The sequence below is a fragment of the Microcaecilia unicolor genome, chromosome 13 (genome assembly GCF_901765095.1).
Source record: "Microcaecilia unicolor chromosome 13, aMicUni1.1, whole genome shotgun sequence".
In the NCBI taxonomy this organism is placed as follows: Eukaryota; Metazoa; Chordata; class Amphibia; order Gymnophiona; family Siphonopidae; genus Microcaecilia; species Microcaecilia unicolor.
Window position 1 is genome coordinate 43241341 of NC_044043.1, and position 11906 is coordinate 43253246.

General features: G+C 51.1%; 1 protein-coding gene across 1 annotated transcript in view; it reads right to left on the bottom strand.

Annotated features, from left to right (window-relative positions):
* The window catches only part of VEZF1 (vascular endothelial zinc finger 1), a 124261-nt gene extending 112772 nt beyond the window's left edge, over window positions 1-11489 (bottom strand). Inside the window, exon 1 of the mRNA XM_030222125.1 lies at window positions 11388-11489. Within this exon, the coding sequence (XP_030077985.1) occupies window positions 11388-11489 (102 nt within the window). The remainder of the gene's footprint in view (window positions 1-11387) is intronic.
* Window positions 11490-11906: the final 417 nt, after the last annotated feature.

Here is an 11906-nt window from a genome sequence, read left to right on the forward strand (position 1 = left end):
TAGGAACCTTACCAGGTGGTTAATAAAGGCAGGTCACAAGGGAGTTCACCAGGTATGGGTGCTGCTTGGTTCAAAAAAAACTCCCAAAACAATCTGGAGAGCTGGAAGATCCGGACCGGACCAGCATATCTTCTGGAACACGAGAAACGGTAAACCATCACTTCGCAGCATTCCCCAGGTCTAAACCCCGGGGACTGAGGTGACTGCGAGCCAGGGACCTGGGCACAACCGTGACAGCAAGCTCCATTTACCACTACCCTCTGTCTCCTACCATTCAACCAACTTTTTACCCAATCAGTTACTCTAGGTCCCACACCGAGGGCACTCAATTTATTTATCAGTCGCCTGTGCAGAACTGTGTCAAAGGCTTTGCTGAAATCCAAGTATACCATATCAAGCGCCCCTCCCACATCCAACTGTTTGGTCACCCAGTCGAAGAAGACAGTCAGATTCGTCTGACAGACCAGCCACTAGTGAAGCCATGCTGCCTCGGGTCCCGCATTCCATGTAGTTCAAGAAATGTCACAATCCTTCCCTTTAGAAGCATTTCCATTAGCTTACCACCGAGCTCAGACTGACAGGTCTATAATTCCCAACCTCCTCCTCACTTCCACTCTTGTGCATCCTCCCTTCTCCAGTCCACCGGGACCACTCCAGTTTCTAAGGAAGCATTGAAGAGGTCCGTCAGCGAAGCCGACAGAACTTCCCCGAGTTCCTTAAGCACCCTCGGGTGTATCCCTTCAGGCCCCATCGCTCTGTCGTAGGCAAACAAAACCTGATTTATTAATATAACCCAATTGTAATATATGTATACACGTACAAAAACAGCCCGGCACAGGGCTGCTTCAGGGGCTACACAGTAATCCTTTACTGTCAAGTATAATAGATATGTGCTCAATATACTGTAATGGCTAGAAAAGAATAAAAAAATAATAAAATGTGCACACAGAAGTAGATCTTCAAAGTTAGTTTATATATATATATATATATAAAACTCACATATAGAGAAGACCATCTTGATTAAAAAAAAACAGCTGGATCAGAGATGCCGCAAAGCAGAATGCTGACTTAGAGTCAATCCGACAGTCATGTATCTCTGAAAACTTTTGTACGTGTATACATATATTACAATTGGGTTATATTTTTGCCTACGATCTGCTCTGTTTGTTTTCCATCTTGGAGTTCACAGACCGTCTGCCTCTGTGCTTTCTTGGACCCCCCCCCCCCCCCCCCCCCCATCGCTCTGTCTACTTTTAGTTTGGCAAGCTCCTTACGAACACAGTCCTCTGTAAACAGGTCTTGGTCTACCATACATCCATCCCCTTTAGCCTTTGTTTTCTGCAGCCCTACCCCCGGTCTTTCATTCGTGAACACAGAGCTAAAAAGCGAATGCTACATACCTGTAGAAGGTATTCTCCGAGGACAGCAGGCTGATTGTTCTCACTGATGGGTGACGTCCACGGCAGCCCCTCCAATCGGAACACTTTACTAGCAAAGGCCTTTGCTAGTCCCCGCGCACTCATGCGCACCGCGCATGCGCGGCCGTCTTCCCGCCCGAACCGGCTCGTGTTCGTCAGTCCCGTATGTAGCAAGACAAAACAAGGGAAGACACAACTCCAAAGGGGAGGCGGGCGGGTTTGTGAGAACAATCAGCCTGCTGTCCTCGGAGAATACCTTCTACAGGTATGTAGCATTCGCTTTCTCCGAGGACAAGCAGGCTGCTTGTTCTCACTGATGGGGTATCCCTAGCCCCCAGGCTCACTCAAAACAACAACCATGGTCAATTGGGCCTCGCAACGGCGAGGACATAACTGAGATTGACCTAAAAAATTTACCAACTAACTGAGAGTGCAGCCTGGAACAGAACAAACAGGGCCCTCGGGGGGTGGAGTTGGATCCTAAAGCCCAAACAGGTTCTGAAGAACTGACTGCCCGAACCGACTGTCGCGTCGGGTATCCTGTTGCAGGCAGTAATGAGATGTGAATGTGTGGACAGATGACCACGTCGCAGCTTTGCAAATTTCTTCAATAGAGGCTGACTTCAAGTGGGCTACCGACGCTGCCATGGCTCTAACATTATGAGCCGTGACATGACCCTCAAGAGCCAGCCCAGCCTGGGCGTAAGTGAAGGAAATGCAATCTGCTAGCCAATTGGATATGGTGCGTTTCCCCACAGCCACTCCCCTCCTATTGGGATCAAAAGAAACAAACAATTGGGCGGACTGTCTGTTGGGCTGTGTCCGCTCCAGATAGAAGGCCAATGCTCTTTTGCAGTCCAATGTGTGCAGCTGACGTTCAGCAGGGCAGGAATGAGGACGGGGAAAGAATGTTGGCAAGACAATTGACTGGTTCAGATGGAACTCCGACACAACCTTTGGCAAGAACTTAGGGTGAGTGCGGAGGACTACTCTGTTGTGATGAAATTTGGTGTAAGGGGCCTGGGCTACCAGGGCCTGAAGCTCACTGACTCTACGAGCTGAAGTAACTGCCACCAAGAAAATGACCTTCCAGGTCAAGTACTTCAGATGGCACGAATTCAGTGGCTCAAAAGGAGGTTTCATCAGCTGGGTGAGAACGACATTGAGATCCCATGACACTGTAGGAGGCTTGACAGGGGGCTTTGACAAAAGCAAACCTCTCATGAAGCGAACAACTAAAGGCTGTCCTGAGATTGGCTTACCTTCCACACGGGTAATGGTATGCACTGATTGCACTAAGGTGAACCCTTACAGAGTTGGTCTTGAGACCAGACTCAGACAGGTGCAGAAGGTATTCAAGCAGGGTCTGTGTAGGACAAGAGCGAGGATCTAGGGCCTTGCTGTCACACCAGACGGCAAACCTCCTCCATAGAAAGAAGTAACTCCTCTTAGTGGAATCTTTCCTGGAAGCAAGCAAGATTCGGGAGACACCCTCTGACAGACCCAAAGAGGCAAAGTCTACGCTCTCAACATCCAGGCCGTGAGAGCCAGGGACCGGAGGTTGGGATGCAGAAGTGCCCCTTCGTCCTGTGTGATGAGGGTCGGAAAAGACTCCAATCTCCACGGTTCTTCGGAGGACAACTCCAGAAGAAGGGGGAACCAGATCTGACGCGGCCAAAAAGGAGCAATCAGAATCATGGTGCCTCGGTCTTGCTTGAGTTTCAACAAAGTCTTCCCCACCAGAGGTATGGGAGGATAAGCATACAGCAGACCTTCCCCCCAGTCCAGGAGGAAGGCATCCGATGCCAGTCTGCCGTGGGCCTGAAGCCTGGAACAGAACTGAGGGACTTTGTGGTTGGCTCGAGATGCGAAGAGGTCTACCAAGGGGGTGCCCCACACCTGGAAGATCTGTCGCACTACACGGGAATTGAGCGACCACTCGTGAGGTTGCATAATCCTGCTCAACCTGTCGGCCAGACTGTTGTTTATGCCTGCCAGATATGTGGCTTGAAGCACCATGCCTTGACGGCGAGCCCAGAGCCACATGCTGACGGCTTCCTGACACAGGGGGCGAGATCCGGTGCCCCCCTGCTTGTTGACGTAGTACATGGCAACCTGGTTGTCTGTCTGAATTTGGATAATTTGGTGGGACAGCCGATCTCTGAAAGCCTTTAGAGCGTTCCAGATCGCTCGCAACTCCAGAAGATTGATCTGCAGATCGCGTTCCTGGAGGGACCAGCTTCCTTGGGTGTGAAGCCCATCGACATGAGCTCCCCATCCCAGGAGAGACGCATCCGTGGTCAACACTTTTTGTGGCTGAGGAATTTGGAAAGGACGTCCCAGAGTCAAATTGGACCAAATCGTCCACCAATACAGGGATTTGAGAAAACTCGTGGACAGGTGGATCACGTCTTCTAGATCCCCTGCAGCCTGAAACCACTGGGAAGCTAGGGTCCATTGAGCAGATCTCATGTGAAGGCGGGCCATGGGAGTCACATGGACTGTGGAGGCCATGTGGCCCAGCAATCTCAACATCTGCCGAGCTGTGATCTGCTGTGACGCTCGCACCCGCGAGACGAGGGACAACAAGTTGTTGGCTCTCGCCTCTGGGAGGTAGGCGCGAGCCGTCCGAGAATCCAGCAGAGCTCCTATGAATTCGAGTTTCTGCACTGGGAGAAGATGGGACTTTGGATAATTTATCACAAACCCCAGTAGCTCCAGGAGGCGAAAAGTCATCTGCATGGACTGCAGGGCTCCTGCCTCGGATGTGTTCTTCACCAGCCAATCGTCGAGATATGGGAACACGTGCACCCCCAGCCTGCGAAGTGCCGCTGCTACTACAGCCAAGCACTTTGTGAACACCCTGGGCGCAGAGGCGAGCCCAAAGGGTAGCACACAGTACTGGAAGTGACGTGTGCCCAGCTGAAATCGCAGATACTGCCTGTGAGCTGGCAGTATCGGGATGTGTGTGTAGGCATCCTTTAAGTCCAGAGAGCATAGCCAATCGTTTTCCTGAATCATGGGAAGAAGGGTGCCCAGGGAAAGCATCCTGAACTTTTCTTTGACCAGATATTTGTTCAGGGCCCTTAGGTCTAGGATGGGACGCATCCCCCCTGTTTTCTTTTCCACAAGGAAGTACCTGGAATAGAATCCCAGCCCTTCTTGCCCGGATGGCACGGGCTCGACCGCATTGGCGCTGAGAAGGGCGGAGAGTGCCTCTGCAAGTACCTGCTTATGCTGGAAGCTGTAAGACTGAGCTCCCGGTGGACAATTTGGAGGTTTTGAGGCCAAATTGAGGGTGTATCCTTGCCGGACTATTTGGAGAACCCACTGATCGGAGGTTATGAGAGGCCACCTTTGGTGAAAAGCTTTCAACCTCCCTCCGACTGGCAGGTCGCCCGGCACTGACACTTGGATGTCGGCTATGCTCTGCTGGAGCCAGTCAAAAGCCCGTCCCTTGCTTTTGCTGGGGAGCCGAGGGGCCTTGCTGAGGCGCACGCTGCTGACGAGAGCGAGCGCGCTGGGGCTTAGCCTGGGCCGCAGGCTGTCGAGAAGGAGGATTGTACCTACGCTTGCCAGAAGAGTAGGGAACAGTCTTCCTTCCCCCGAAAAATCTTCTACCTGTAGAGGTAGATGCTGAAGGCTGCCTGCGGGAGAACATGTCGAATGCGGTGTCCCGCTGGTGGAGCTGCTCTACCACCTGTTCGACCTTCTCTCCAAAAATATTATCCGCACAGGAAGGCGAGTCCGCAATCCGCTGCTGGATTCTATTCTCCAGGTCGGAGGCACGCAGCCATGAGAGTCTGCGCATCACCACAGCTTGAGCAGCGGCCCTGGACGCAACATCAAAGGTGTCATACACCCCTCTGGCCAGGAATTTTCTGCACGCCTTCAGCTGCCTGACCACCTCCTGAAAAGGCTTCGCTTGCTCAGGGGGGAGCGCATCCACCAAGCCCGCCAACTGCCGCACATTGTTCCGCATGTGTATGCTCGTGTAGAGCTGGTAGGACTGAATTTTGGCCACGAGCATAGAAGAATGGTAGGCCTTCCTCCCAAAGGAGTCTAAGGTTCTAGAGTCCTTGCCCGGGGGCGCCGAAGCATGCTCCCTAGAACTCTTAGCCTTCTTTAGGGCCAAATCCACAACTCCAGAGTCATGAGGCAACTGAGTGCGCATCAGCTCTGGGTCCCCATGGATCCGGTACTGGGACTCGATCTTCTTGGGAATGTGGGGATTAGTTAGAGGCTTGGTCCAGTTCGCCAGCAATGTCTTTTTGAGGATATGATGCATGGGTACTGTGGACGCTTCCTTAGGTGGAGAAAGATAGTCCAGGAGCTCAAACATTTCAGCCCTGGGCTCGTCCTCCACAACCACCGGGAAGGGGATGGCCGTAGACATCTCCCGGAGAAAGGAAGCAAAAGACAGACTCTCGGGAGGAGAAAGCTGCCTCTCAGGAGAGGGAGTGGGATCGGAAGGAAGACCTTCAGACTCCTCGTCAGAGAAATATCTGGGGTCTTCTTCCTCTTCCCACGAGGCCTCACCCTCGGTGTCAGACACAAGTTCACGGACCTGTGTCTGCAACCTCACCCGACTCGACTCCGTGGAGCCACGTCCACGATGGGGGCGTCGAGAGGTAGACTCCCTCGCCCGCATCGGCGAAGCTCCCTCCGCCGACGTAGTCGGGGAGCCTTCCTGGGAGGCGACGGCACCGACGCCGGAGACCTCACCTCGGGCGATGGACCAGCCGGCGCCGCACTCGACGGTACCGGTGGCGCAAGCACCGCCGGTACCGGAGGGGTAGGGCGCAACAGCTCTCCCAGAATCTCTGGGAGAACGGCCTGGAGGCTCTCTTTCAGAGTGGCTGCAGAGAAAGGCATGGATGTCGATGCAGGCGTCGACGTCAGAACCTGTTCCGGGCGTGGAGGCTGTTCCGGGCTGTCCAGAGTGGAGCGCATCGACACCTCCTGGACAGAGGGTGAGCGGTCCTCTGGGTGCCGACTCCCTCGGCGACCCAGAGCTCTCGGTGCCGACACGCGAAGGAGACCGGTGACGATGCTTCTTCGACTTCTTGGGACGAAGCATGTCACCGGAGCTTCCCGGCACCGACGAGGAGGACGTAGAATCCAACCGTCGCTTCCTCGGGGCCGAGGCCGAAGGAGGTCGGTCTCGGGGGGGCTGTACCGCAGGAGCCCTCAGGGTAGGGGGAGACCCACCCGAAGGCTCACCGCCACCAGCAGGGGAATGGACAGCCCACACCTGCACTCCAGACGAAGCACCACCGTCCGACGACATCAGCCGACGAGGTCCCGGTACCACCGACATCGATGCAGCTGTCCGATGTCTCAGCGCCGATGCAGAGGGCCGATGCACTGGCGGCCGAGAATGAAGCTCTGGACGCTGAAGACGTTGATGCACTCGATACCCCCGGTGCCGATGCCGACGAAGAGCCCGAGAACAAAACGTTCCACTGGGCCAATCTCGCTACCTGAGTCCGCTTTTGCAAAAGGGAACACAGACTACAGGCCTGCGGGCGGTGCCCAGCCCCCAAGCACTGAAGACACGACGCGTGCCTGTCAGTGAGCGAGATGACCCGGGCGCACTGGGTGCACTTCTTGAAGCCGCAGGAAGACTTCGATGTCATGGGTGGAAAAATCACGCCGGCGAGATCAAAAGTCGAAATGGCGGAAAAGGCACCCGAAAAACAAGGGGAAGAAAACTTCGACCCGAGGCCTAAAAGCGGCCTACCCCGACGACGAAAGAAAACTTACCGGGGCGAAAAAGCTGGAAATAGCGGGGGGAAAAAGACTAAAGAGTCTCTTTCCACACACAGAATGGATTTTTTTTTTTTTTTTGGAAAACAACACGAAGAACGCGCGAGGTCGACTTTGCGGGGCACGACACGGCGAAAGCACGACCATACCGAGCGCGGACAAAAGAAGACTGACGAACACGAGCCGGTTCGGGCGGGAAGACGGCCGCGCGTGCGCATGAGCGCGCGGGGACTAGCAAAGGCCTTTGCTAGTAAAGTGTTCCGATTGGAGGGGCTGCCGTGGACGTCACCCATCAGTGAGAACAAGCAGCCTGCTTGTCCTCGGAGAATAATCGTTAAGCAGTTCAACTTTATCCATATCATCTTCCACATATTTCTCTCCCTCAGCTTTGAGCCTCACAATGCTATTATGGCATTTCCTCGTCACTTACATATCTGAAAAAGGTCTTCTCCCCCAGTTTTACCGTATTAGCTATCTTTTCCTCCATTTGCCGCTTCGCTTTCCTGATAGCTTTTCCAGCTTCTCTTCGCTTATTTAAGTATTCTCTCCTGTCTTCATCTTTCTGAGTCTTCTTATAACGAGCAAAGGCTAGCCTCCTTTCCCTTATCTTTTCAGCTACTACATTCGAGTACCAGAGAGGCCTTCTTTTCCTCTTACTTTTATGTAATTTTCTAACATAAAGGTTAGTTGCCTTTAATATAGCTCCTTTCAGTCTTGCCCATTGCTGTTCTACATCCTTCAGCTGTTCCCATCCCACTAACTGTTCCTTGAGAAATTCCCCCATCTCGGCAAAGTTAGTTCCTTTGAAATCCAGGACCTTCAATCTCGAGTGAGCCCTCTCTTCTGTTTTAATATTGAACCATACCATACGATGATCACTAGATGCCAAATGGTCCGCCACCTTGACATTAGAAACGTACTCTCCATTCGTAAGCACCAGGTGCAGAACAGCTCCATCCCACGTCGGTTCCGTTACCCACTGCCGGAACAGTTCTTCCTGTAGGGAATAAGATCTCTTTGCTTCTAGGTGACCCCACAGTCGGGACACCCCAATCAACATCCGGCATATTGAAGTCACCTATCAGTAGTACTTCCCCTTTCCTAGCTATCCTGCGGATGGTCTTCAAGTCCCTGTCCAGTTCCTCCGACTGTGTGGGAGCTGTATATCACTCCGACATAGATACATTTTTCTTTCCCTCTTTCCAGTTTAACCCACAGCACTTCTTCCCTACCCCACGCGTCCTGCAGTTCTGTCACTTGGATATCATTTTTAGCATATAATGCCACACCGCCACCCTTTTTACCTACTCTGTCCTTCCTGAATAGATTATAGCCAGGTATAGCAACATCCCAGTCATGGTTCTCCATGAACCATGTCTCCGTGACCGCCACTAAATCCAAGTCTGCTTCCATCATTGTAGCCTCAAGTTCTAGAAGTTTGTTTCCCATACTATGGGCGTTGGTATACAAGGTTCTCCAGATTTTACTCTTTTTATTCACTTCTTTAGAGGCATTAGATGTCCTACCTTCCTTGGGGTTAATTATGGCTTCATGGCCTTTTATACCCATCCCCATCAATTTTAGTTTAAAGCCCTATTTAGTACCTTAACCAGCCTGTTGCTGAAGACACTCCTTCCCTTCCTTGACAGATGGACACCATCACCGCTCAGTGCCTCTTGGAAAATCATCCCATGGTCTACGAAACCAAAGCCCTCTTGTCGGCACCAACCACGCAGCCATGCATTCAAGATGCGAGCTTCTCTCATTCGACCTTTACCTTCGACAGGGAGGATCGATGAGAACAGCGTCTGCGCACCTAGATGCTTCACCCTCTGACCCAAAGCCACAAAGTCTCGTACGATACGTTCAGTAGGATACTTAGCTGTATCATTTGTGCCAACATGGATGAGTAGCATAGGAGAGTGGTCTGTAGGCTTGATGAGTCTAGGCAATATCGCGAATCTTGGCACCCGGCAGACAGCACACCTCTCTGGACAACATATCTGGCCAGCAGATGGACGCTTCGGTACCCCTTAGAAGTGAAACTCCAACCACCACTACCTTTCGCTTTCTTAGGGCCAATTGTCCAGCTGTGATGGTCATTGTTTCCTGGTTTTTTTAGATGTTTCTAGCTCTACCTCCAGGGCTGTGAACCGATTCTTTAGCTGAATAGAAGGTGGAGTTGGAGGATTGATCTTGTGGGACTTGGTGACCTGCTTCCAGCTATGCTCTGTCAGCCCAAGATCTTCTCTCCCTTTGCTGGAAGTCCTTAGTGTTTTGACATGTGTCTCTGGGTCAAATTTCTGGTTGTCCCAGATGTTTCTTAGCCTTACCACTTCTTCTCTTAGTTCTTGTACTACTTTCACAAGGGATTCAATGTATGTACATTTATCACATGAAACCAGAATCTTGACTTGGTCCAAGGGTTTGGTCTTGACAGTGGTAGAAGCTGTACTGAAAGTAGTAGCTTTAGGGGTTCTTTGTTTCTTTACCATAGTTTCAACTGTAGGGGCTGTAGTACTTGTGATAATCAAATATGTAGCCTGTCACACAACTACCTGTTATTTCTCCTACTCCTGTTCTATGGGATATAGGGGGTAGGTAGTTAATGTGTAGTTTTAGGGTAAGAACTGAGAACCTAACATAGTAGCATAGTAGATGACGGCAGAAAAAGACCTGCACGGTCCATCCAGTCTGCCCAACAAGATAAACTCATATGTGCTACTTTTTGTGTATACCCTACCTTGATTTGTACCTGTCCTCTTCAGGGCACAGACCGTATAAGTCTGCCCAGCACTATCCCCACCTCCCAACCACCAGTCCCACCTCCCACCACCGGCTCTGGCGCAGACCGTATAAGTCTGCCCAGCACTATCCCCGCCTCCCAACCACCAGCTAAACCTGTTAAGATTTACTGTGTGGGTTGAATTTAATGTATGTGTCTGACTATTTGAAATTCAGTAATCGAGCTTTTTCCTTTGGGGGTATTTGTTTTGGGGTTTTTTCTGATTACTGGTTGGTTGTAGACCTAATTCAATAGATTAATCTTGCAAAGTAGACCTATATTTAGTAACATTCCATGCTACCAAATGTGGGGCAAGCAGTGGCTTCCCCCGTATCCATCTCAATAACAGACTATGGATTTTTTTCTCCAGGAACTTGTCCAAACCTTTTTTAAACCCAGATACGTTAACTGCTGTTACCACATCCTCTGGCAGCAAGTTCCAGAGCTTAACTTTTCCAACATGTTAAGGATAGACTGCATTTTGTCTGTTTCAGGGTGTCCCATAGGACCTGCATCATGAACCCAATGCCTCAGTATCAGTATTCTTTCTAGCAGGTGGACATACATATCCTATGCAGCTCTGTATGGGTGCTGGCTCCTGGCCTTTTCAGTGGGACAGTTGAGCTTCAGAGTTGAGAGGCCTAGGTAGGCTTCAGGGTACACCTGGTGGGTGCCAGGTCCTTCCCTTATTTCCCCCCTTTCTCCTTGTTGCTGTATGGAAACCTTTGGGTGCCATGTATAGAATCTGGGGGTGTATGACTGCTGTAAAAAGAAATTTAGATGTTTTCACAATCACATTCTACTTATACTAACAAAGGTTGGGAGAACCCGAGACAACTTGGTTTAAATACAGGTTTGGTTCTTGTAAAGATTTGAATACAGTTTAATTGAATAGTCAAACCTTGTTTAAATCAGTTTTTCCCCTAAATGCATAAAGATTGGTTTGGATTTATGCAGATATTCAGATTCTAATTATTCAAAGGATTTGAAGAAACAGAAAATAAGAGGGTGGCCATTCTCTGGGAGTCTTTTACCTTGTGAAATGTTTCCTTCTTCAACAACCATGGGCAAGAGAAAGGGCCATACTTGAGGTATTCCATGCCTCCCACCCAACCCCAGTCACTGGTTTGATTGATATCAAAGGATGGCCACTGGGAGGAGAGCCAGCTTCTCCCCATGTCTCAAAGCCATCATTATCACCCAAGGAACCCAGACTCCCTCTGCAACCAGTTACTTTGGCGTTTGGAATTAACAGAGCAGTGAAGCCAGATGTACAGGGCAGTGTCAGGCTGCTTGGGACCTCGGAAGAAGCACGCTCGGTGCTACAGCCCACTGAATTGTAATACCAAGGTTAGTACCTAAGACCACAATTAGAGCCTTTATTCAACGATCATTAAGGGCCAACCCCCCTCTACAGGAATAGACATCTTCTTGGTGAATGCCATCACCAGACCATCCACTCTAGGAACTTGGAAAGACTCCAGGTCCACCAAAGGGAGCTGATAAAGCCGAGCCATTGCCCAACCAATGTGCAAGAGAGAATCTGGCATCTGCCACTCACCCTACACCAGCTCCCGCAAATATGTATGATATGGACAGCCCTTTTAACAGTGGGTCGCCTTTCATAGCCACTGGAGGGTAATCCTTTAGAGCTCATAGATCCTCCACCAACAAAGTTGGCAACTCCTTTTGACTAAAAATCTGCACAATGGAAGGCTCTTCCCCAATAGGCACCTGAGAAGGCTCGCCCAGGCTTTCTGCGTCCCAGGGATCTCCCTGATCCATATGCTCAGACAGCAGAGGCTCCGACTCAAGGAAAAGCACCTCCTCAAGGTCCTCCTCAGACGTCATACGGGCCTTCTTGGCCCCAAGGGCCACCCCAGGAGCCCCTAGAGACCCCTCCAGGGCACTGAGGTTTCCCCAAAAGCATCCAC